This window comes from Capsella rubella, unplaced genomic scaffold (genome assembly GCF_000375325.1).
Source record: "Capsella rubella cultivar Monte Gargano unplaced genomic scaffold, Caprub1_0 scaffold_4, whole genome shotgun sequence".
NCBI classification, from domain to species: domain Eukaryota; kingdom Viridiplantae; phylum Streptophyta; class Magnoliopsida; order Brassicales; family Brassicaceae; genus Capsella; species Capsella rubella.
In genome coordinates this window covers 11,864,520-11,888,764 of record NW_006238920.1, presented here as the reverse complement: position 1 = coordinate 11,888,764, position 24,245 = coordinate 11,864,520, and the positions used below count along the sequence as shown (strand labels likewise).

The following is a 24,245-nucleotide window of genomic DNA, read 5'->3' as shown; positions in this document are numbered from 1 at the left end:
GTTGGTTAAGAAAGTCTCTGATCCGAAACGAGAATTGGTTGCTTACGAAAAAAATGTTTAAAACATATGTAATGGCCGGTCGTGATTTTATTTTTCATTATATATCTATCTATCTCAAAAAGTGCAAATATTATTTCATCCTCTTACTCATCAGGCATCTCTAGTAACAAGTCTGTAACACTATTCAACAACATTAAATGGTGATAATCCTAAGTAAAAGTTTACTAAACGGTAATCATACTTTAATATGGAGTTAATAATTAAAAAAAGTGTTCGCATAATAAGAATCTTTCAGTTCAAATAATTTAGACTTGCCATCTTTGTAGAAAGTGGTAATAATCATATCAAGTAATCGAGTACTTTTTTTTGTTTTTCGTCGTATCTTTTTAATCTTTCTTTTTAAAACAACTGTTGATGACTACCGACAACGAAGACTTGTCTTCATCTCTTATATAATTTGGATCATTCAAAAATTTAACTCATTTCTGGTATCTAGTTAGTAAGAAACAAAGAAAGAATGATATAGGAAAATAGTTAGAAACGAATAGTTCTTTCAAAATATTATAATAAAAAATGTTTTGGGCAGACACTGTTTGTTACTATATATATATAATTTTTCTTTTGTGACCTGTTTAAGAAAATCTATTTTTTAGTGGAATATTTTGATATTAAAGTAGAACAAATATAGTTGGCACTTGGCAGGAGGACTACTATTTGCAAAAAGCGAAAGAGATACAGTAAAACCTCTATAAATTAATAATGTTGGGACCATGAAAATCTATTAATTTATAGAGGTATTAATTTATCGATATAGAGAAATTTTCCTAATTTGAAAGTTTTTTTCAGAAAAATATTTAAAAATGAAATTTAATCATGATAATTAGTATTTATATAATCAATTACAAAAAAATAATAATTATTATGTCTTGAAAGAGAATGCTAACAATTTTTGACATAGTAAAATATTAGAAATAAACTCTAACAAAAACTAATATGTCTATATATACATATATTTTGAAAATTTTACCTAATTATTAATTTATAATATTATTGAGACCATATATTTACAAAGGATTTTCAAAAAGAATATTATCTTATTAATTTATCGAAATATGTCTAAAATTACACTGGTTCCAACTTGGGACCAAAGAAATTTATTAATTTATAGAGATTATTAATTTATCGAGTATTAATTTATAGAGGTTTTACTGTACATATAAAGGACTAGAAAATAGAAACAAAATATTTGAGCAAAGTTTTTATATGTCACAAAGACCACGATCGACCATTAATCACCGGCGTGACCAAAAACAATCATTTGGAAAACATTAAAAAGGAAAAACATATATAATCAAAAAGAAGCAATTGTGAAAATCAGTACTGAGAAGAGCATTATAATTTACGTTCTTAACCATCACATTAAATTTTTCAGGCGACCAATAAATTTGAATATGTTCAAATCAGGATGACTGGATGAGGTATCAAAAGAAAAAATGAAACCCAAAAAAAAAAAAAAAGATATAAAAGGAAATTAATATTTTAGCATGACAAGGAAGAAGACCTATTGAGTGATTTCTGAACGACTTTGCATGATGAAATGACTACTTTTCTATGATGAACATGATAGAAGCAAAAGACCACTACTACTAGTAGAATCAGTTTGTTCTTACTGTAAGCACGCCGACGATGGTTTTGTTCGTCGTCGAAAGATGGAGGAAATGTGTTTAATAATGTATGAAAGAGGTGAATATTTCTCAAGCTTACAGCAATCAAGATCGAAACCTATAATGCTTTTTGGATTATCTATTAATCTATGTATAAACTACGTACTATCTATTTATAATTATAACTGTGTTTGTGATTCCTTGCTCTATTCCAAATGTTATCTGCTACAAATCTTAGTATTACACACATAAGTAGAGGTATTGATGGCAAGACCACCTTGGTCGTTTCTTAAGACTACTGTCTTCTTTTCTTTGGACCAAATTGTTTCTTACAACTTCTACGTCAGAATTTTAACCAGAAACCAAAACTAAGAGGATATGAAGGTATAATCTAGCTTTGTCTTGTGCATTTTAAAGCAGTGCAATAAGTAAGAATTTGAGAGTTGTAAATTGTCATTTGACACCATCAGTGAAAACGGGTCGAATTGCTGTTTTGAAGTCCTCACAAAACCGTTGTTCAGAGAACCTTGTCGCTCGTTTTCTAGCAGATTCAGCCATCTTAAGCCTCTCTGTTTCATTCATCTTCACAATCTCAATGATTGCTTCGGCGTATTCCTCCACAGTCTCAGCAAGAAACCCGGTTCTTTGTCCGTCTTCTTCCAACACAATGTCCATCTTGGGTCCAGCTGAGTTGTGAGCTGCACCAGAATTATAAAACAGAGGAGCCATTAGAGGAAACTGCCAGAGTAACTCAACTTTTTGAGATAAAATCACATATACAAGGCTTTAAGTCTGACCTATTGGGATCGCACCAGCAGCCATGTACTCAACAACGCTAATCCCAAAGTGTTCATCTATCATCCCATGCATTCCTGCAACTGCATTTCCTAGTAGCTCCACTAATTCACTACAACCAGAAGCCAACAACTAAGAATCATGGAAGCTATGTGTTTTTGCAAGACGCTAAATTTGAACAGAGAATGCCTGTAATGAGATTTGAGCAGATACCTATACATGGCATTTTTATAGAATTCCACGTCTTCATCCACTTTTAGTTCAACTGCTCTGTCTTTCAATTTTTGTAGACGTTCTTCATCTGAATTGTTTCTACAACTTCCCACAAATTGGAGCTTGGGTCGAGGGACGTCTGCATCTAATTTCTCCAAGGCTAGTGAAAAGGCCTCAAGCTGAAGCATATGAGCCTGGTACAGGACTGTAATTGAGTAAGCTGGAAGACTCTTTTGAGCTTTGCAATGTGAACCATAAACCAGCAGTACCCTATTCTTATAAGTCAAATACTGGATCCCTCACCTTCTCAGGACGAAATTGAGCTACGGATATGAATTTAGGAGGATCAGATGATCGTTCGAGAGGAAACGCCTGCATGAAGCACAAGATGTCAGCAAATACTGAGTTTTACAGAAGACAGATAAAAATCATAAGATTCGAACTGTCTAAAGGTTTATCACCTGAAGTCCGGAAGTATCACAAGGTGGGTAGACCCGTCTAATCCGCTCTGGAATTCTCCAAAGCACTTCGATATGGGACTTCGTCCACGAAGAGTTGACCATAGCTAGATGAGTGCAAGCGCCAACCATCCCATACATCCAGCTAAAAGCTCTGTAATAGACTAATTTGCAAGTAGATAACCAATTGCTACAAAAAACAACAAAAGGCAACAAATATCATAAGCCACCAGGAATTACACTAAAATTTTCAAATTTGAATAACACCAAACAAGTAAGGAGATAATCAAAACCTCTTAGCAATGGAAGCGTCGTTGTTATACATAGAGTTCCTCTGACGAACACGAGAAATCATATCCAAACTAATAGTTGGATAATGAGTATAGCAAACAACTTTACAACCAAAGATCCGAGCAAGAGGATATGTGAAAGCGTATCCACTAGTATCAAGGAAATACAAAGGAGTGAACTTGCGTAACGCTTCCCACGCTAAGTAAACCGAACCAAGACTCTGACCTATCATTGTGAAATGTGGGTAAGTCCTCTCTTCGATCCATTTCCTTTTGTTTAGATGAATCACCTGAGCCGCCACAACATCAACAACAAAAAGCACAAAACAAATACAATTGTATCAAAACTAATCCAATATGCAAAATTGAAACTTGCCCCCAAAACGGATCAACCTCTATGTTAATGGAAACAATTCAAATTTGAACTGAAGTTGCTGTGAATTAAGTCGTGAAAGAGATGAGAGTGATCGGACCTTAGGAGGAGATTGAAGGTGAACACCGAATCGATCAACGGCGCGGCGAGCTAAGCTATCAGAAGAAGAGTCATGATCTCCGGTGAAGATGACACAGTCAAGATCGGGAATCTCCTCTTGGATGGCTTTGACTGCACACCAGAGCACTCTCTCGCCGCCGCCACCGTCGTTCGTGTACGGATGGAAGAACCCCACCGCACGTTTCCTGCTCTTTCTTGCATTGATCACGGAGAGAGATAAACTCAGGGATACGGCGAAGAGGATCGTGAGAAGTGTATAGAGAATGAAGCAGATCCCCATGGAAGCAGATCGCTGAGCCAAAAATGTTACAATTCCGATACTTTTTTATATTTTAGTTCCCATCTTCAAATCGTGTTTCTGAATATTGTAGAAAACACCCCAAACTATCACTAAATTACACCTTTGCCCCTTATCTCTTGATTAGTCAAACATTATATACACTTTGTAAAGGTATTTCGTTGATGAGTTTTAAGGTCTTTCATACGATGAGAAAATATTTCTCCCATTCTCATATTTTACAATTTACACTTGTACAAGATATCATTTCTCCATCTTTATATAGAAATAACTATGTGATTTACTCAAAATCATATACAATAAAAGAAAAAAAAATATCGGAATTCTTAATGACTTTATTACTTTCTCATAACTATGTTATCAATACATAAATAAAAATAGATCTTTTTTTCGTTTATATTGGTCAAATTTTTAAAAAGATACAAATCAAATAAAAAACATGAATTTTAATTTATAGTTACTTATGTTTTAGCATTCAAAGTTAAATCACAAAATTAGTTTTACATAAATTTCATTTACAACGCTTTTTTATTGATGTCAATTTTTGTATCATTTTTATGTGATGTTAATTTAAATTAGTAGATAAATCAGCTATGTAAGTGATATAAATTCAATATTTCTATCATTCTTTAAAAGGTGATATTAAAGGATACAGATTGCATGAGATTAAATGAATTGATGCCACACAAATCAATAACGGTATCAATTATCGTAATTGATATTAAATTACAATTTTTGTATCAATGTTTAATAATTAATTCAAACTAACATCATTTTCAGTTTATGATACAATTTTTAAGTGATGCAATTGACCCTTTTTATAGTGTTTCACTTATGCTGATTATAGTGTGTTTTTTTAGAGTGCTAAAAAAAACTCATATTTTATTAAAAAAAAAACTTTAAAAGGAACATTACAAAAGCTTAGATTCTACCATGCACCATGGGATTTGGATCATTATATTTTGTCTATTATTTATTCTATCATTTACAAAAATACTGAATAAAATTATCAATATATTAAGACCTAATTACGCCAAGAGCGCAATTTTTTACATAACTTTCCGCTTGGCCATTTGGGGAACTAGAGAGCATGTTGAACGCAGAGCCATCAGTGAGCGTAGAAGAAACTTGATCCTCTTTGATGTTTTGACCCCTTACAGCAAGAAACAATTTCATCAAACAATATTGAAATTCTCGTTGGTCAACTAACATCCCAATCGGCGTTTTGTGTTTAATTTTATAGAGAAAAAAATTATTTGAAAAATAAAGACCAGCTTAGATGGTTTTCTTATATAGTTTTTCAAATCAATGTAAGTAGCACTTAAATTTCACTTTTTTTTAAATTGCGTTTATCTACAAATAACTAGCACTTAGATATGACTAAGACAGTAAAATACAAATTAAGTAATGGCAAGTATACTAGTTATTTGAGCATCTTCTCATTTGTGTCACACTAATGGATAGAGGCGGTGCCACGGTCTCCGTTTCCGACTTTGTCCGCCATCGTTAAGTGATCAGTTGATAATTTTGCAATTTATGCCCTAACCTAGGTGCGTATTTGAGTAACTTACAAGTTTCCTCAAAATATTAATGGGTTCTAAACATTACAAAACCAAATACAATTCTTCTTGGGCTTACTTTGATTGATTGGGTTTCCATGTCTCCATCTTCTGGACTAGACGGAAGTTCTGATTGCGAATTTGGTCGAAACGAATGAGCGGATAACTTGGAGGATCTCACTAGGCAAAGAACTGACTGAGTCTAAATCTTCGCTTAAAACTCTTGCTCGTTTGATTTCGCGGCGGTGGTGAGCAATATAATGGCTAGGGACTACTCTTACAGTCACAGAGAAGGCGGTGGCGCGATCTCCGTTTCTAACTTTGTCCACCATCGTTAAGCTATCAACTGATAATTTTGCAATTTTTTTCTCCTAACCTAGGGCGTTTGTCCCAATATTAGATGGTTTTCGAAATCCCATTAAGATGATTATATTTATGCCAAATTTCCAAATATTTCTTTTTGGGAAAGTTATATTTCCATTTATATTATGCTAAAATTTGGGCATATTTTGATTGAATGGCTTTTCTCTCATTGACCGTCATATATCTTATATTAGTATTAAGATAAGCCTAAATCCTATAAAAAAAAAAAAGCATTGCCCTAAAACAACCGCAAGGAAGAGAAAAACATGACGTCTTGGATTGAAGATGCGGAGGCGTTTGGCCGTGGGCAGAGGGAGTACTGGCGTCAAGTCAGTGAATCCGAGGTAATTCTTACTTTCTTCTTTACAATACCCTAGATCTACTTGCATGTACACGGACGTTGCTTCTAAAGGAAGTCGCTTCAGGGTCTGTTATTTATTGATTTATTTCACCATGGGTTTTTAATTAGGGGTTCGATTTAGAGGGTATAAAGTGCACCAGAAGGGACCGCTGGACTTAAGGTTGTCAACTGTCAAACTGGCTATACGTTTCAGTATAAGGTCGTCCTCTACGCTAAGTTAGGGCTTCATAATTACAATATGTTGAAAGTAAATATATATTTCCTCTATATATATATATCTATATATATAAAGTTAGCTTTTTCTCTATTCTCATGATGCCACCTAAGCATCCACCTAAGCCACATTTTTGTTTAAACATTAAAATAAATTTAAAACATTCATTTAGTGCATATTTATGTTACTTATTTAATTAATAGAAAGTTTATATAAATAAAATAAATTATGTAAAAAAATGAAATGTTAAAATAAGAAAAACAATACTTTAATTTTTTATTAGTGGTAATAATATAATTCAACTTTCATTTTAAATTGATCATAATTTAATATTTTAAATATGTTACTGAATTTTATAATGGAAGTAAAATTTAAATTTATGCTAGACTAAAACAACATATGTGTAATTGTATATATAAAATTATAAAGAGGAAAAATAAAATGAAAGTGAAATATTAGTTTATAACATGATCAAAAAGAAAAAAATGATATTTCATAAATTGAATCAAATGCTTTTAATCCAAATTTGAGTATTGAAAGATAATAATTAAAGAGAAAATAATTATAATATTTTTGAAAATCAATTAAAAAAATAAAAAAATATCACAATATGAATAAAAAATCAACCAAACAAAATTATAAATCTCCCGCGCGGAGCGCGGATCAACTGCTAGTATATATATATTTCCTGGTATATGCTTTGATGATGAATTTCAATTTCTTTGTTGTTTGTTCTGTGGGTGGCAGGGGACAAACTTTCAGTTGCATGAATTGATCAAATTCAATATGCTTATGAACTGTTTGTCCTCCTAGTACATCACGTTGACAGCTTCCGATCCAACTACCGGTTCAGTACTAACTTTCCAGGAGAAAGTTGAAGAAAATTTGTTGAACCGGTTGAATGTGATTATCTCTCTTGTTAGACCTAAAGGTATAACTTTGAATTTTCGTGCTTTGTTCGAGTTTTTTGTGGTTGTGCCTTGCTAATTAATGATTCCTGATTAATCATCTTAGGAAGCTCCTCCAACATCCCGCTTCGAGATGACCGAGAGGCCGACAGACTGCTTCACGAGTTACACGGTAATGATGGATTGTCTCTGTGGCCCTCAGAGGCTGCTTTCTACGATACAAGGCGGTTTTACATTGTAAGATACAACAACATTTGATTCTGTACATTTTCTTCGCATGCTCTAGTTTTTTCTACTGTGATTGATATGTTTCTGTTGCTTTTGCAGGCTGAGGAATCAGAGTTGCTAGGCATTGATTGGATTCGCCTATATTTGGAACTTGTACTTTGTTCAAAGGATAGGCTTCTCACAGCCGTAAGTATATTTTGGACTTCTTCTCTTTTTTTTTTATATTAAATTGTATATGTACCCATGGATATTAGTAAATAACCAACTAAATCTAACACTTGGTGCAGAGCAAGCTGTCCAAGTTGATGATTGTGAAAGTGGCGGTAGAAACTAGTAATGAAGATGTGGAGCCGCTAAATGCGAGACTCAACGCCAAGAGCGCAGTTTTCTACATAACTTTCCGCTTGGCCATTTGGGGATTACAGAGAATGTTGAACGCAGAGCCATAGTTAGAAGAGACATCAGTGAGCGTAGATTGGTCCTCTGTGATGTTTTGACCCCTTTCTACGAGAGTAGATTGGATCAAACAGTATTGGAAGCCTCGCTGGTCAACTCACGCCCCATTGGGCGTTCCGTGTTTGATTTCGAATAGAACAAATACATTTGAAAAACAAGGACCAACTAAGTGGTTTTCATATACAGTAAAACCTCTATAAATTAATAATGTTGGGACCTATGTATTTTTAAAATTTTTATTAATTTATCGTGATTATTAATTTATCGATATACTAATTGAACCGAAAAACTAATTTGGGACCGAAAAAAATTATTGATTTATCGAGGTATTAATTTATCGAGTATTAATTTATAGAGGTTATACTGTATATAGTTTGTCAAATCAAAATAAGTAGCACTTAAATTTTGATTTTATTTTAATTGCGTTTATCGCTACAAGTAAACTAGCTAGCACTTAGATACGACTAAGACAGTAAAATACAAATTAAGTAATGGCAACTACACTAGTTATTTGAGCATCTTCTCATTTGTGTCACACTGGTATAACGTTACTCAATTGTACACTGAAATTAATGAAGATCCGGGACAGATAGATTAACTTTGTCTCAAAACGTCAAAATAGTTATATTGTGCAATTTCATGTATGCTATATTATTCACATTGTTAGCCAAAAATATGTTGGAAGCTTGAATATATTCTTCATGAGAACAGTGATAATAAAGTAATTATGTTCAAAACCACTATTAACAAAAATACAGAACAAAATTATTAATATATTAAGACCTAATTATGAAATTAATTTTAAGTTAAGCTAACTATATACAGTATATACTAGCTAGTAGCTAGTAGTATATGTTATTAAGGAATCATGGAAGAAAGTGTTGTAGCTGAATTGAGAATGATGAAAATTAAGAGGATGATGAATAGTGACGAAAATGTATGGAGTAGAATAAGAGAGATTAGTTTGTTTTTTTTTTTTTTTTTTTCTGGCTGAAATCTTGTGAAGTTTGGTGAACACTGAACAGTGCTAACGTATGAACAGTAAAACAGATTTGATATTTTGTGTTAGGTTTAGTCTCCCTTGTAAACCTAAAATATATAAGTGTAAAGTGTGTCTTGTTGTAAATAATGAAATAAGAGAAGAGAAACAAATCTATATACAACAGAGGATAATATATAAGGTTCCAACCTTACTCTGGAATACTCTAGCCAACCCTTGCTCTCTATTTCCAATGTTTTTAGACGCGGTGATTTGCTGAGATCAAGAACACTCAGTTTATCGCAAAAAATAAAACAATCTTTAAATTAATTTGATTACGATACTAATATATTTACTCTGTCTTGGCTAAGTTTTCCCACATTATTAGAGCAAACTTATGTTAAGCTTTATATTTGTTCTTCTTTGACACACATTTCTTTTTCTTTTCGTTTTGGTTATGTATGATGTATTAGACCAAAAAAAAGGATTTTTTTCTTTTTTTTTCTCTTTTTACACACAATGGAACGTAAATAGGTGTGACTAAATTAACATGTACTCCATAATATTATTTTTACCCACTACAAAAAAGGTCTTTTAGTAGTTTCTTGTAACAATTTAGATTATGAAGTTTCTAGAACGCAGAATCTGTTTCAAAGAAGCCGATCAAACGCAGATCAAAAACTAGTGATTTAAATTATTTATTTCTTGTCTTAAGCTTTTGAGTAATTTTATCGAAAATTGACACAAAAAGAATAACAAAACTTTGGAAAAAAATATACTATGTATGCTTTGGAATATTTCCGAATTTATTAGTGATAGATTTCAACATGAGATGATTTTTGGATGATTTTCATGTGAATCTTGTAAATAAAACACAATTTTGTTTTTAATGTGATTAATGTTTTTGTCTAGGATCTTGCAAGATTTGTCTACATCCAATTTTCGTTTCTTCGGTACATTTTTTTACAAAAAGCATGCCGAGTTGTAAGATATTTCTATGGTATGATCATGAAAACATATTTTACGCATTCTCACGATTCACAATTTATCCTTGTTACTTATGTTGATTGAATTATCAGTGCTTAGTGTTAAAGATCTAGTTCATTATTCTGAGTTGTTCAAAGATACTGAGTTGTTTGCATTTAAAGTGTATATCGGTCTTAGAATCAAAAACTCAGGTAGGCTTGGTTACTAAGTAGCTATTATGGTTGAGTTGTTTTATTCAAGAAAGGTGGGTTGCAATATGTAAAATAAGCGACGGCGTATACGTAGATGTTGGTTGTGAGAGTTATGTCTACGTGTGTTTATCGACCATATACATATTTGGTGGTTCTACTCATAATAGTAGAATTACAAATTTTATGGTTCTCCAATTACATTTAAAACAAAAAGTTGAGAAAGAAAAAAAAAAAGGATGAGAATTGATTAGATCGTGCAATTTCATGTATTATAATTCATATCGTATACCAAAAATATTTTGGAGCTTGATATCCCCAAGAATATTAATAATAAATTAATTATGTTTGAAACCTGTATTTACAAAATATAGAACAAAATTATCAAATATCTTAAAAACCTAATTATGAAACTAATCAAATTTAGCTAAATTACTAGTATATGTTAATGAATCAAGGAAGAAAGTGTTGTAGCTGGATTATGATTAGACTTATATCATCCAAAGAGCCTCTCTTAAACGATAGTTCGGCTAGTTTCTTACACGCCGAAAGTGTCTTTGGATTCTCTACGCCTACGCAATACAGTCGAACCACATCGACCGCCTCTTGGTTCGTTACCTATAACGCTCCAAACAAAAAAAGGCTTTAACATACTTCACTCCATAGACCAACAAGAGATAAATCAATTTCAAAACATGCATTTCTGGTTATGCTTACCTTGTCCCACAGGCCATCAGATGCTAAGATCAAGAACTCCAATTCCGGTTTAATCTGTAATGTTCTAGTTTCCGGTTCGGCTATTACCCACTCTTTGAGATACCGGTCTCCAATTCCTCGTGAGACTGCTAATGTCCCTTGAATTCTCCAAACACCGTTGCAGCAGTCAACATAACCACCCTACACACACACACAAAAGTAAGTAAACCAGACCCAATCAAACCAAACCGAAACTAAAACATCATTTGTGGATTCACGTTTCCGGTCATACATTTTGTGATTCCAGGAATTTAATGGAAATACACACATATATATTTGATGAAGTTCCACAATTATGCTATGTTAAGCACTAACCAAATCATGCAAAATGCACAATGATAAAAACTCACCAATGCTTCAATCCGTTTGAGCTCATTTGCTTGAGAAGGATTGTGATCGGAAGTGAGAGCTTCGGCGGTTCCACCACGACTCATAACAGCCCGGCAGTCTCCTGCATTCGAAACCAAGAGCTCGCCTTTCGATATCAGAGCCGTTACACAACATGCCCCGCCTCTCGATCCTTCTTTCAAGAATTCCTCATCCGTCTTGATATAACCTTCCTTTATAGCTCTCTCCATCGAGCAACCTTCTTCTCCTGATCTCGCTGCTGCCATAGCCGCCTTTATATTGTTCCCTAGATGCATCGCCGCGAATTCCGCCGCCTTGGATCCGCCGTGACCATCAAATACCCCAAAGAAAGCGTTTCTACTTGCTCCGTCCTCGTCGTCTTGATCAACCGCCGCAACATACCGATCTTCCATTGGTCCGCGTCTTCCTCTCTTACAATAAATAGAGTAGTATCCATCTTCCTCAGCTTCAACAACCTCCACACCTCTCTCCGGCGTCTCTCTCGTTGTACTGCACCATGACGTAACCGCAGGAGCCGCCGTTAAGTCAAGCATCGGCGGCCGTTTCCTTTTCAGCACCGTTTCAGGACCCGAACCCGAATCAGTACTGTTCGTCTCCCTAGGCTTCCTTGGAGGACAAGCAACCATCGTCAGCTTCGGTGGTGTTGAACGAGGAGAAGACGACGGCGTTTTAACCGAAGTCGGAGAGAAAACAAGCGGAGGTGGGAAGAACACAGGAGACTCCGGAGCCATGATCATCACAGATCTCTTCATCTTGAAATCGTCGACGGTGTGTTTCTTCTCTCCGTTTCTCGTTTGTTTGATCGGATTCTTAGAGAGTTGCATATATATCCGAATAGGGTTGTTAATAAATTTTTATTTTTTTTATGTATAAGTATTTTTTGATAGTTCTTGTGTTTTGGTCTTTTATAATTTCTTGTTGTTTACGTCTGAGGGAAGCAAAGACCTTGTGAATAGGGGAATAATAGTGGGCGGTTTGGTTGGATTTTTATATATGACTAAAAGTTTTTTGGTCAATGGTCAACGAAGATTGTTTCTCTCTCTTGCATGCTAATTAACACCTTCGTGACCAAGTCTCTCTCTCTCTCGTAATTTTTAGTCAAATTCACGTCGGTGCCCAAATTAACCATTCATCTCTCTATCATTTTCTTTGGCTTTTATTAAATTGCCATAACGAGATTTGTGTACATTTTGAATACAAAAGGTTGGACTCGGTGATCACGTGAATATTTTCTACTTTAATTGGTGTTGGTGAACTATCTCCTTGTGTACCGTCCATTGAATATAATTTGTGTGATCATTACTGATTTTATTCATTTATTTGAATTAATATTACAGTCAAAGTAAAATATTTCGAAGATCTAAGAATTAGGAAACTAGCTAAGTCATTTCTGGTCTTCATACCAAATTTTGATCAAAATTTATTAGATTCTTGTACATTTAGAGATATTATTTGCATTCATTACTGAATTGAATTCAAAGTACAAACCATCTACCTTGCAATAATGTGGTCAATGTTAGTCTATATATGGATACTGATTCAACTCTTAATATGAATAAGTAAACTAATGGTTCCAAAATGTTTGATTTGATTTGATGGTTCTATGTTTGTGAATGCGAGTCAATAGACTCGAAGAGTCGAAACATATATGCCTTTCGAGGAATAGCTATATATCCATTTATACGACTGTTGGTATACTGATATAACATAATATGACCGTTGATATTGATACTTTTATAGTATGTTTTACACTAATGCAAAATATGCTTTGTGAATTTATTTTTGAAACTTGTAATTAATTATTAATTAAGAATTGAACCCGCGAGATGTCACGTGAAAACTCATTATTTATTCATATTTTTTTTTGGTAAAACAAGGTAACTCGTAACGACAACATGGACATTCGTGGTTTTTTTGGAACTATCTAACAAGACATTCTACATCATACTTATGACCACATGACAATTTTAAGATAGTATGTTCACAAACAAAGTCTTCTTGATAAATAGCACCACTGTGATCTAATGTGAAAATAAACCTTTAGTATACTGATATAATTATTAATATATCATTGATATTGATAATTTTATAATATGTTATACTAATGCAAAATTTGCTTCGGTGTACAAAAATGACCCAACGGAATATTGTGTTACAAATCAAAGATATAATTAAAAAAAAAAGAGAGATAAAATATGCGAACCTTTTTAATTAAGTTGACAAGAAAATGTTGGTTCTCTATTTATTCAAATATAAGACGTACCATTCGCATTCAAATTTAAATAATACTTCGATTCGAGAAGGAACATTTTCATTTGGGTTTGATTAAACTCGATTGAACGTATACAATGATATATACTTTTTCTTGTCTGAACCTGATCTATGGACCATTTAACGTCAACGAGTTTTGACCAGCAACTTTTATACACCTAACCACAAGGCACACAAATTCAATGAACGACTCCTTAGCATACCAATCATGAAACCCATACATTGTCCTTATGCGTCAACGTTATAAAGTTTCAAGGTTATAAAGTTCCTCTGCAGGTGCTCATATTTACTTTCATACATATGATTGAAAGAATTTATGACTGTGTACAAGGCAACACATAAAATAACATCGGGGGTATAGTTATAGGCCACGCGGCGAAGAAGCACGGCATTACCACGTTCAAAGTATACGTCAGCTAATAAATACGGACTCGTGGCATGTCACCAGCAAAGAAGAGCACACGTATGACGTACCGATTGTCCCTGATTCACCACGTCGAACATCCACGCTGCAACACAAGCAAAACGACGTCCGAAATCAAAATCGAAACCATATATAAAGAGCAAGCTCCTCCAGCCTTCTTCGTATCATCATCAAAGTCTTTTGTGAATTTGGTTTGGTTTATCTATACATAGCGTTTAAATAAACTTTGTGTTGTAAGAAAGTATAGTGCAATGGCATCTCAACAGGAGAAGAAGCAGCTGGACGAGAGGGCGAAGAAGGGAGAGACTGTCGTACCAGGTGGCACTGGAGGCAAAAGCTTAGAAGCTCAACAACATCTCGCGGAAGGTCTTTCTCTTTCTCTCTACCATTTCAAAATAGTTGCTGCGTGTGTATATAAATTATAATAGTAATGGTATTAAATGTTTGTGGAATCTTACTAATATATGAAGGGAGGAGCCGAGGAGGACAAACTCGAAAGGAACAGTTAGGAACCGAAGGATATCAAGAGATGGGGCGCAAAGGCGGTCTTAGCACTGGAGACAAGCCTGGTGGTGAAAACGCTGAGGATGAAGGAGTCGAGATAGACGAATCCAAATTCAGGACCAAGACCTAATATTTAAATCGAAACTTCCTTCCCACGGATGTAATATTGAAAGAATCCGGTTTAAAGTCTTTTCATGAAGTAGTTATAGGTTGTGTTTAGTTTCTTCATGTCGTACGTAAGTCCTTGTTTAGTTAACGGGATGATGATGACCATGTGAATCTTCGTCTACGTAAGTGTTTGTTTGTTTCCATGTAACCATGTGTTAGTCTTGCCTTTAATAAGAAGTTAAAGATTGTGGGATACTCGAGTAAATCAAGATACTGTATTAGTGAAGTTGAGGTGAGGTGAAAACAAGAAGCTGAGCTAATTTAATTAACTTAGGAGAAAATAGACAATATCTTCGAAATATCATAGTGTGGCGACCGTATGCATTGGAATAATGTGGAATATAACTGCTATTTCAATGCTATTAAATGGATCAGGAATATTCTCACAAACTGTTTTCTTCTTGTTATAGCCAAGATAAATTAAAGAAACGTTCAATTTTGTTTTCCTAAAGTGGTTTAGTGCGTTATAGAAGAAATCATACATAACGGTTTCTATAATTTGGTATTATATTAAATGCACCTAACCACAATTTTGACTGTCTAATAACGTCTGCTGACCAAGTAGTACGAGAAAAAGGACATTGGTACAAGATTTGGTAAAGACTCGACCGGTTCAGCAGTAGTCTTTGTCGGCTAAACCGGTTATTCCCGGTATATTATTGGAGAAATGGTTATTAACTAACCGGCTCGGAGAGTTACCTCTGCTCTTCGCCGTCGTGCTCTCGTCTTTTCGGGTAACTCATCATTGTTAGCTCAAGTGTTTGGACTTTTCAATTCTTGCAAATTCAATAGAAAACATATTAACTTTTGTAGATAATATACAGAGAGAGTAACTCATTCCATGTATCAGGTAATCCCGGAAGACACCAATGATAACAATCGGCAAAAGTTCTCGGATCCAATCTCTGCTCAGGTGTTATGAGCTTCCCAGCTCGAGAACCGTAGAATGAGGTATGCCCATCTTTTCTGTACTCTGACATCGTCGTTATGTTGAGGAAATGTATCGGCACTGTTGTTGATTTCGTCACATTCACTGCGATTTCGTATAGTCTTCGATTTGTTCCAACATCTATTGGTCTTGACATGTTTAGTATTGGTTCTGTTTCTCTTTCACATTTGCTTCCTTCATTAAATCCCCAATCTGAACTCCTGTTTGCAATAGAAAAGAATTAGTCTTTGCGAAGTTTTGATTTTTTTTGTTCTGTGGGTGGGTTTTGATCCTTTAGTACCTGATATGAGTTGGTGACATGCTGCTGAAGAAGATAGATGTTTGATTTGGGTTAATGTTTTGTTCTACCCAGTTTGTCCATGTTGATAATACTTGTTTGTATGCTATATAGATTCCGATTTCTTCATAGTCTTTTGAGTCCTCGTTGCTGAAAGATCCTTGTTTTCTTCAAGCATCAAAGTAGAAAACTTTATCAAGATTGGCAAAATTGGAGTTTGGAACTTGGTAGAGAGACTATCTATCACTTACAGAGTTTTGATCTTGGAATGTCTGGTCCACCATATGTATGTATTGAATACAAGGTAGTCTGCGTCTTTCCAGTTCTCACCGTGCTTCGAGATTGATTGCGGCATGATTACTGGATCGGTCTTCCCGTCTCTCTTGTCTGGAGGATCAGCATTTGATTCGACTAGGAAAGGTGACCAGTAGAAGGCTATGGTTGTATTGTACTCCTACACATTCAAAATTAGTCGAGAAGGTAAGACTTGGAGTTCTTTTGCTTCTTGGATTATTACCTTTTTTTTTGCATATAAGATATAGTCTTTAAGACCTCTATGGTGAAGATGGACATTTGTGCTGTGTGTTTTAAGGTCTTTTTGCCTGAGGGAACCACGGATTGGACCATGCAAACCATGGATTGCCACTGATTATGATGTATCGAATCACCAACGAACATCAGTTTCTTTCCCCTGAGTTTCTCTAGTAGCAGCTTTCCATCGAACCTATGACCGAAAAGAAAGTGTTTTGAGAGAAGAAGAAAGTGTTACTCATGTTGCTTATCTTGTTCTCAGAAATCTGGAACTGACCTCGGCAAAGAGCAATCTCGAGGTTGCCATCTCCATTTCTGGTACTTAGAGTCTGGCCTCCCGTTTCTTGTACATGCCACCCATTCTGCGAGAAACTCACATTCATCTTCTTTGTATAAAGGATGTGTGACGTTATCAGGAACCCATTTTCCCGTGAAAACATCACATACGTCTAATGGCACCAGACTGATCTTCTTGTCATTATCTTCTTTGCTTGGTTGTGCTGGACTGATGGGTTCTTGTAGGTTATGTGTCTCGAATTCCTGAAGCTGGCCAATCCTCAGCTGCTTCGCGTTGTACAGATAGCATCCAAGAAGGAACATGGGAAGAAGAATGACTGCAATGTATAGCAGAGAAAGGTTAACAGTCCTTCCTCTGCCATCACTTTGTTTCATCTTGTTGGGTTCAATTTCGGGATGTATGAGAAAAATGGTATGACAACTATGAATGTTCGGTCGTAGTTGGTTTATCAAAAAGTCTGTAACTTCAACTAATTCAACATCTATCTAAACATTATTGCAGCAGCATTATTGCAGCAGTTTTAATAAAAACCTTAGTTTGAACACTTATTTACATTGTTATGCCATTGACATTAACTGTTTTATTTATTAAAAAAAAAAAAAACACTTCACCGAAGTCCATATGTGGCCTGACAAAAAAAATACCAAACCATTCCACAAAGCCATTATGGAATACCAAACCATTCCAAACAATTCCAAACAGAAAAAATACCAAACCATTCCAAACCATGGCCTGACAAACACAAAAGTTATATGGCCCTATTCTTGAAGCCCGATTTTAGACGAGTACCTCATCAGTTACGAATCCAATAAATCTCGGGATGTATGAGAAAAATGGTATGACAACTATGAATGTTGGTTTATCAAAAAGTCTGTAACTTCAACTAATTCAACATATTATACAATCATGGAGCTGATAAAACACACCTACTAATCTTGTCATTTATTGTAATTATAATATTTATGTTTCCCTGTGTATAATGTACACTTTATTCAACAAAAAAATTTAGCCTAGTTCACAAATAATTCTATGGCATACTTGGCTCCAACTTCAAACTCTATAGATTTTTGTCCTATACCAGAAAAAGGATGAAAGCATCCAAATAATATCATCTTTGAGAAACAATGTGTGTATAAAGAAACTCATTCCAAGTATCGGGGAGGCCCGGTAAGCACCAATGGATGCAATCAGCAAATTTGGCTGGATCGGCTTGCTGATCCCGCGTCAGCAATTTGCCTTGCTTGATCGTATAAACCGTAGTATGTGCATCTTTACGATACTCGGACAATGCAGTGATGTTGAGGAAATGAATAGGAACTTTGAGAGACTGCGTGACGTTTTCCACAGCCGAAAACAGTCTGTAATCCGTCCCCACAGCCGAAAACTGCATATAGTCCGGCTTAACGTTGAAAGACATGTTTGAGATCGGTGTTGTCTCTAAAGCACACATTATACCGTCAGGATTACCCCAATCTAAGCTCCTAAAAGAATTTACAGAACAACAATCAATTACTACAAAACATTAAACAAAAAAATAGATTATTATGGATGGGAGAAATTAATTACTTGATATGAAGAGGAGACATGCTCATGAAGAAAACAGTTGTACTTAAAGGATCAATGTTATGGTCCACCCAATTCCCCAATGTCCTCAACATCCTCTCGTACGCTATTGGCCGTTTGATCTCATCATACTCTGTGTCCCCATCATCGAACGATCCACGTCTGTTTTCATCACCACAATCTTCAGTCCTCAGCCATTCATTAGTATTAAGAGTGAGCGTGAGTTGTATTATTTAGTGTATACTACTACTACTTACAGGACTTTGATGGAGAAAGTGTTCATCCACCAAATGTAACTATTGAAGACAAGAAAGTCAACGCCTTTCCAGTTGACTCCATGCTTGTCGATGGACTCGGGCATTATTACTCGGTCGATTACACTGTGCATTTTCGGATCGTCTGAATTCGATTCCACCAAAAATGGCGCCCAATAAAACTCCACCGTTGCGTTATATTCCTATTTATTTTTTATATAAAAAGATTCAGTTTTGCGTATCCCAAACAAGTAAGGAATTGTAAAATAATGTCATTAGTGTCAGTGTCACGCAAGCGTATTAATTAGGATTACCTGGATTTGGAAAACAGTGAGAGAACCGGTCCGGTTTAAGCTCTTTCTACCTGGAGGAATCACTGATTGAACCAAACAAACCATTGATTCCCATTGGTTCCGGTTCAGGGAGTCACCGACAAACATCAATCTCTTGTTCCTCAGCTTCTCTAGTAACACTTCTGCTTCGAATCTTCAATCAAACCAAAAATTATTAGAAAACCAAATCGATCAAACCAGCAAAATCAATCAAACAGAGCATCTTGAAACAAGTAAGATTTTACTTTGGTAAAGAACAGTCTCTAGGTTGCCATCTCCAGTTCTGATACAGTGAATCTTTCCTACCGTTTCTTAAGCAGGTCACTTGTTCCGTCAAGAACTCACACTCTTCCTCTTTATACAATGGATGTGTCTTGTTGTCGAAAACCCATTCTCCCGTGAAGAGATCGCACTCCTCCAGTGGCACGTTCTTGATCGATTCTTGAAAATTCTTTAGCTTCATGGAGGCTGAGAAAGAGAAGTCAGCGATGGAGGATTTGAGGTTGTCATTGTACATGAAGATCGCCAAGAGGAAAAGGGATGTGACGATGATTACGAAGACTGAGAGATTACTACTCTTCTTCCTCTGCTTCATGATGATTGCTTCTGTTTCGAAAAATGGAACTCTTGTTCTTGAAGGTTGCATGATCTGAATAAAGAAGAAAGAAGAAAGAAGAAGGACTGGGGTCAACAGTTATGTAAGTGTCGGTATGTGGCTCAGAGAGAGAACCCGGAGGAGAGAGACAATCATATAGGAGAAAAGAAGATTTGGATTATTAAAGATTTAGACAACTATTATACAGGATTGGTGGATTGGGTTATTTTGGCCTTATTAAAAGCTTTATTGGTGGACATCGACTTTACTTATAATTTTCCTTTTTTTCCACTTTAGAATTTAAAAATGTAATCTCTCTTCATAATCATAGACTAAACTATTTATAGAGTTCCGCAAAGAAACAATAAACTACCTATGGAGTTATAACAAGGAATTAAATGTAGCAGCAGGGAAGCTTAGTATTAGTTACTTTTCTCTTATCAACTTCAGCTCAAAAATGAGTCAAGTATATATAAACTTTGAAAACCGAGAATTATGGATCATGACAGTGTAGTTTCTCAAATTCATGCGCAAACGCGATGATAGGTGATTAGCATTGATACACATCGATAACACCACAAAATGAAAGATTTTATTCAACATTATCACATGGTTGCTTTGGCATCCCAGTTCCTCTGTAGGCGCCGCCTTATTTGGCTCAGCAGCACTTGAATTATTCCGTGTCATTCATTACAGGTAAAGTTTATGATATCACAAAAGTTACAAAAGCTAATAAGATCCTTCAAAGAACATTTGAACTCATGCATCAATTATTTGCTTTTAATCATTACATAGTGTCACAAAGGACAAGAGAATGACAAAGAAAAAAAGAACAAGATGATATATAAAAGAAAAACATATACTAGTGTACCAAACTATTGGGTCAAACACAAATCAAAGAATTATTGCCAGATTTGTTAGATTCTGTGTAGAGAGGCCCAGAAGACAAAGCAATAAGTATCCCATCTTTCTTTCTGCTTCCCGCTTCTTACTTATGCCACAATCTGCTGCTCATGGTCTATGTACATTTGCTCTGCCCACGATGGCAGCTTAAACTTGTCTCTACCAGCTGCCCCGTTCACCGTGTTCCCGACCCTCTCATTTAACCCCAAGGCTTTCTCCGGTGCATTCTCCTTCACCAGTGAGTTCACCCACGACACATCTGGCTCGTCGCTGTAGTCTCTTGCAGGGCGAGACACATTGTTATTGTTTCCGTGAATGCCAAATGATGCGCTTCTCCTCAGCTTGTTCAGCTCTTCTCTTTGCATTCCCCACTCGAGCTTCCCGTTTGGTGATCCCCAATCCGAGACATTCGAAGACGCTACTGGAGCAGGCTTGAAACTCATGCTGCGTTTTGCAAACGCTGAGGATCTTGCGTTCATCACTGCAGCTGCCATGGCTGCTGAAGATTCGAATCCGTGAGGAGGCGGCTGTCTCACAGGGGAAGATGGATAGTGGTTCATCTGAGAATGCCTGCTTGGTGACTGAAGTTGCATCACAGCAGATGAATCATATGATCCGAAAGTCTCTTCGAGGTTGGATGGCTTGAGATCACCAAGTCTGCGGTTATCCATACCGCGAAACCTAAGTTCCATCTCCATATCCATATCTCTAGCACTCAAAGTCGACTTCAATCTGCTGCCATTAAGCTGCAACGGTGGCGGTGTAAGGCTATTAACTCTGTTCTGCCATAAACCACCATTTCTTGGAGACAAAGGAACACCACCATTAGACATAGGGGAGTTCATTGGCGACGATCCCAGTGTCAAAGGAGACATAACCGGCATCTCAGGAGACTGATTAGACGACCTTGGTGAAACCATTGCAGAACCAGTGGAAGCATAAACCGGTCTTAACTCATCCCGTCTATGAGCAAAGAAACACACTCTCCTTGCACAACCCGTCTCATCTTTACAAAGCCGTGTCCTATACTGCGCAGGGTGAAGCCAAGACTCGAAAACACCGTGGGCATACTCACATGAATCTCCTTTAGGACAAGAGCCTTTACGAAACTCGGGACAAGGGACACAAGTGTAAGGATACTTCCTCGGATCTCTCCTCCTGGCGTTCTCACCAGGATGAACAAAAGGACACTCAGTCCAATCATGTGAATAAGCCCTCGAACAAGGCTTAACCTTAAAGCTAAACATCCTAAACTCATCAGTTCCATAAACACCTTCGTTAATATCAGGAAGTGATGCATCAGCTGGATACTTAGTCACAACACTCTTCACTTCTTCCTCCTCTTCCATCAAACTAACAGAACCATTAATCCCGGTAAGCAGAACCTCAACCGCCTTTCTACTCTGGTTAGGCACAAAGCGGGAAGCTTTAATTAACAGATCAACCGGTTTATTCCCATTAGCGTCAACACAATTAGGCGAAGCAGAAGCATCAAGCAAGATCTTGATGATCTCAACGATAGAGACAGAACAGCCAGAAACTGCACAGTGAAGAGCAGTGACTTTCTCGTCACTGCAAACTCTGTTCACATCAGATTTGCCGGTGGCGATTATGTAATTCAACACTTCCATGCTTCCATACATAGCAGCAACCATAAGAGGTGTTCTTTCTTCAAAACCCATCTTCTTCGACCCGACCCGTCTGCAATACCAAAACCCTGTCTCGTCGATCCCCACCGATGATTTCTCTTCGATCTCTCTCCTGAACGACGAAAGATCGTCGCAGGCGGCGAATTCGAGGAGAGACGTGACGGCAGCTTCATCTTCAGATTTCTGCCTCATGAATTCGACTTCAGTTAGGGTATTAGACGAGCAAAGGTTGCTCTTTGCGCCACACATCTCTCTGCCTGCAGTGAGAATAAACGTAATAAGAAGGAGAAAAGAGCTGAGCTTTGATTCAAAGTTTCAATTTTTCATTTCCAAGAAGATTCTTCTTTATACCCAAAAATTATTCCCCAATTAAAGCAAAGTAATGAATTTTTTTCATATAATTACGAGCGTTTTAAATTCAATAGAGGGAAGAAATAGGTCAAGATCAAGCCATTAAAACCACAAAGATTTGTTTAACAAACCCCAAAAATCCTGAAAGAGTGAAGATAATATATTTCTAGAAATAGCAAAAAAAAACAGAGAAAAGAATCAAAACATACCTAGAAAAAAAAGATAAACTTGGGAGGGGAAAGCTAGAGAAGGAAGATGAAACTTTAGAGGTTTATTGAGGAGAAGAAGTGGTTGGGTTGGGTTGGGTTTTTGAAGAAGGATGAAATGAGAAATGAAAGGCTCCTTTTAAAAGGAGGCACTTGGGGGGATTTTTTCTACAGAGAAGGAGAGAGGAAGGTGCGCTCTTTCTTTCGTCTACCTTTCTCCGGTCTTCTTCTTTCTTTCTTTCTTATTTTATGTATAAAACATTTTTTATTTGCTTCTTTCTTTTCTCAATTGCAATTGTTTTTTGTCTTAGGAAATGGTTTAGGTCAAAAGTCAAAACTGGAAACTTTTAAAAGGTAAGGACGTCGCTGTTTTGCTGACTCTTATTACTCTCAATTGTTTTTTTTTTTTGTATTTCTTTGTCTTTTTGTTAAAATATTACTATAATATCTTCTTTTTAATCATAGAATATTAAATGATAATAATATCTTTTTTATAATAAAGTATTATAATATCTATTCTTCCTATCTCATTGATTTTTTAAAATGTCTTTTTTATAATGATCAAAAAGCAATTTTCATTTGAAGGGGGAAATAAACAAAACAAATGACCCCCATTGTTTATCAGTTATGTAAGAAAAAGTCTCATTCCGGGGGATGTCTTTTATTGTTTCTAGGTAACAAGTTTGTTGTTTTTTGGTTAAAAGTTTTCTAGATACAAGGATAATGTAACCCATTTTGCTTTTGTTACAACCAAAACCATTGTTGGCTCTTTTAAGAGTTATTAGGACCTACTTCTAAATTCCTAATCAATTACTTCGTTTGATTATTTAACGAAATAAAGTAAACTTTTGTTTTAATTAAACAAAGAAGAAAACAAATCTCTAAAGGGAACTAACTTACCCATGTACTCAAAAACCCACAATAGAAAATGACCCAAAATGTTGTAGGTTGTGATATCAAATGATCATGCATGGATTTAGCTGAACACATTACTTAGAAAGAAAATTAAAGACTTGGAATGACAATATAGCTATGTATTATCTTGGTGGACAAAGGTTGTTTAAACTTGAAAAGACAATAAATTTTAACATCTGACCAGATCTCTACATTAGTTTATACATATATCTTACATCTGCCTGATGTTCTTACATAAATGCATGGCTATATCCGTATTTTATAATAGCATGGGGAAAAAGATCCTGAGATTGTTCTACTACTACTTGTATAATTTCTAAGTTCCAACATATCCTAAGAACTATTTGTATCAATAAAAGATTTTTCTATGAGAAATATATAAGTGGTTGATATAGTGGTAAAAATGGAGTTGGGGATGTGTAAAGGACCCTACCATCGATCAAATCGACCGACTTAGCACTTACCAGGTAACCTCA

General features: G+C 35.6%; 7 protein-coding genes and 1 long non-coding RNA gene across 8 annotated transcripts; 3 read left to right on the top strand and 5 right to left on the bottom strand.

Annotated features, from left to right (window-relative positions):
* Positions 1-1,925: 1,925 nt before the first annotated feature.
* Positions 1,926-4,238, bottom strand: LOC17888154 (GDP-Man:Man(3)GlcNAc(2)-PP-Dol alpha-1,2-mannosyltransferase). Its single transcript, XM_006294058.2, has 7 exons — positions 3,894-4,238; positions 3,424-3,710; positions 3,134-3,320; positions 2,976-3,044; positions 2,673-2,866; positions 2,462-2,571; positions 1,926-2,362 (listed from the first exon to the last, which is right to left on the bottom strand). Exons 1-7 carry the CDS (start codon positions 4,191-4,193, stop codon positions 2,118-2,120), a joined length of 1,392 nt encoding a protein of 463 aa, XP_006294120.2. The 5' UTR covers positions 4,194-4,238; the 3' UTR covers positions 1,926-2,117.
* A 2,161-nt stretch (positions 4,239-6,399) lies between these two features.
* LOC17890030 (UPF0725 protein At3g19520) lies at positions 6,400-8,293 on the top strand. The gene is given in 7 exon segments (XM_023784648.1): positions 6,400-6,477; positions 6,603-6,623; positions 6,625-6,741; positions 7,456-7,639; positions 7,723-7,853; positions 7,944-8,030; positions 8,132-8,293. Coding segments are annotated over 7 exon segments (780 nt in total).
* Positions 8,294-10,709: 2,416 nt separating this feature from the next.
* On the bottom strand, positions 10,710-12,530 carry LOC17889237 (probable protein phosphatase 2C 30). Its single transcript, XM_006294293.2, has 3 exons — positions 11,561-12,530; positions 11,172-11,351; positions 10,710-11,072 (listed from the first exon to the last, which is right to left on the bottom strand). The coding sequence occupies exons 1-3, from the start codon at positions 12,401-12,403 to the stop codon at positions 10,908-10,910; spliced, it is 1,188 nt and encodes a 395-aa protein (XP_006294355.1). The 5' UTR covers positions 12,404-12,530; the 3' UTR covers positions 10,710-10,907.
* A 1,897-nt stretch (positions 12,531-14,427) lies between these two features.
* On the top strand, positions 14,428-15,077 carry LOC17889635 (em-like protein GEA6). The gene is made up of 2 exons (XM_006296454.2): positions 14,428-14,640; positions 14,745-15,077. Exons 1-2 carry the CDS (start codon positions 14,526-14,528, stop codon positions 14,906-14,908), a joined length of 279 nt encoding a protein of 92 aa, XP_006296516.1. The 5' UTR covers positions 14,428-14,525; the 3' UTR covers positions 14,909-15,077.
* Positions 15,078-15,560: 483 nt separating this feature from the next.
* LOC111831005 lies at positions 15,561-17,192 on the top strand. Its single transcript, XR_002834296.1, has 5 exons — positions 15,561-15,680; positions 15,797-15,897; positions 16,496-16,652; positions 16,765-17,021; positions 17,102-17,192. It is a non-coding gene; the product is annotated as an uncharacterized LOC111831005 (long non-coding RNA).
* LOC17889838 (protein trichome birefringence-like 30) lies at positions 15,705-17,538 on the bottom strand. The gene is made up of 5 exons (XM_006294212.2): positions 16,981-17,538; positions 16,725-16,896; positions 16,424-16,626; positions 16,176-16,340; positions 15,705-16,095 (listed from the first exon to the last, which is right to left on the bottom strand). Exons 1-5 carry the CDS (start codon positions 17,373-17,375, stop codon positions 15,747-15,749), a joined length of 1,284 nt encoding a protein of 427 aa, XP_006294274.1. The 5' UTR covers positions 17,376-17,538; the 3' UTR covers positions 15,705-15,746.
* A 376-nt stretch (positions 17,539-17,914) lies between these two features.
* Positions 17,915-20,120, bottom strand: LOC17889304 (protein trichome birefringence-like 28). The gene is made up of 5 exons (XM_006295666.2): positions 19,396-20,120; positions 19,133-19,304; positions 18,822-19,021; positions 18,568-18,726; positions 17,915-18,482 (listed from the first exon to the last, which is right to left on the bottom strand). The coding sequence occupies exons 1-5, from the start codon at positions 19,794-19,796 to the stop codon at positions 18,110-18,112; spliced, it is 1,305 nt and encodes a 434-aa protein (XP_006295728.1). The 5' UTR covers positions 19,797-20,120; the 3' UTR covers positions 17,915-18,109.
* A 361-nt stretch (positions 20,121-20,481) lies between these two features.
* Positions 20,482-23,063, bottom strand: LOC17887871 (zinc finger CCCH domain-containing protein 29). Its single transcript, XM_006293803.2, has 2 exons — positions 22,858-23,063; positions 20,482-22,554 (listed from the first exon to the last, which is right to left on the bottom strand). Exon 2 carries the CDS (start codon positions 22,544-22,546, stop codon positions 20,738-20,740), a length of 1,809 nt encoding a protein of 602 aa, XP_006293865.1. The 5' UTR covers positions 22,547-22,554; positions 22,858-23,063; the 3' UTR covers positions 20,482-20,737.
* Positions 23,064-24,245: the final 1,182 nt, after the last annotated feature.

Excerpts from the sequence above, each read along its gene's own strand:
- LOC17889304 (XM_006295666.2), bottom strand. The coding sequence starts at position 19,796 with ATGCAACCTTCAAGAACAAGAGTTCCATTTTTCGAAACAGAAGCAATC. Across the intron at positions 19,305-19,395 it reads AGAGACTGTTCTTTACCAAA|ATTCGAAGCAGAAGTGTTAC; the intron begins GTAAAATCTTAC and ends GTTTGATTGAAG. Across the intron at positions 19,022-19,132 it reads TCACTGTTTTCCAAATCCAG|GAATATAACGCAACGGTGGA; the intron begins GTAATCCTAATT and ends AAAAATAAATAG.
- LOC17889838 (XM_006294212.2), bottom strand. The coding sequence starts at position 17,375 with ATGAAACAAAGTGATGGCAGAGGAAGGACTGTTAACCTTTCTCTGCTA. Across the intron at positions 16,627-16,724 it reads TGTCCATCTTCACCATAGAG|GAGTACAATACAACCATAGC; the intron begins GTCTTAAAGACT and ends TTGAATGTGTAG. Across the intron at positions 16,096-16,175 it reads ATGTCACCAACTCATATCAG|GAGTTCAGATTGGGGATTTA; the intron begins GTACTAAAGGAT and ends TATTGCAAACAG.
- LOC17889635 (XM_006296454.2), top strand. The coding sequence starts at position 14,526 with ATGGCATCTCAACAGGAGAAGAAGCAGCTGGACGAGAGGGCGAAGAAG. Across the intron at positions 14,641-14,744 it reads TCAACAACATCTCGCGGAAG|GGAGGAGCCGAGGAGGACAA; the intron begins GTCTTTCTCTTT and ends TAATATATGAAG.
- LOC17888154 (XM_006294058.2), bottom strand. The coding sequence starts at position 4,193 with ATGGGGATCTGCTTCATTCTCTATACACTTCTCACGATCCTCTTCGCC. Across the intron at positions 3,045-3,133 it reads GTGATACTTCCGGACTTCAG|GCGTTTCCTCTCGAACGATC; the intron begins GTGATAAACCTT and ends TGCTTCATGCAG. Across the intron at positions 2,867-2,975 it reads CTCAATTTCGTCCTGAGAAG|GCTCATATGCTTCAGCTTGA; the intron begins GTGAGGGATCCA and ends GTCCTGTACCAG.
- LOC17887871 (XM_006293803.2), bottom strand. The coding sequence starts at position 22,546 with ATGTGTGGCGCAAAGAGCAACCTTTGCTCGTCTAATACCCTAACTGAA.
- LOC17889237 (XM_006294293.2), bottom strand. The coding sequence starts at position 12,403 with ATGCAACTCTCTAAGAATCCGATCAAACAAACGAGAAACGGAGAGAAG. Across the intron at positions 11,352-11,560 it reads TCAAACGGATTGAAGCATTG|GGTGGTTATGTTGACTGCTG; the intron begins GTGAGTTTTTAT and ends GTGTGTGTGTAG. Across the intron at positions 11,073-11,171 it reads CTGATGGCCTGTGGGACAAG|GTAACGAACCAAGAGGCGGT; the intron begins GTAAGCATAACC and ends GGAGCGTTATAG.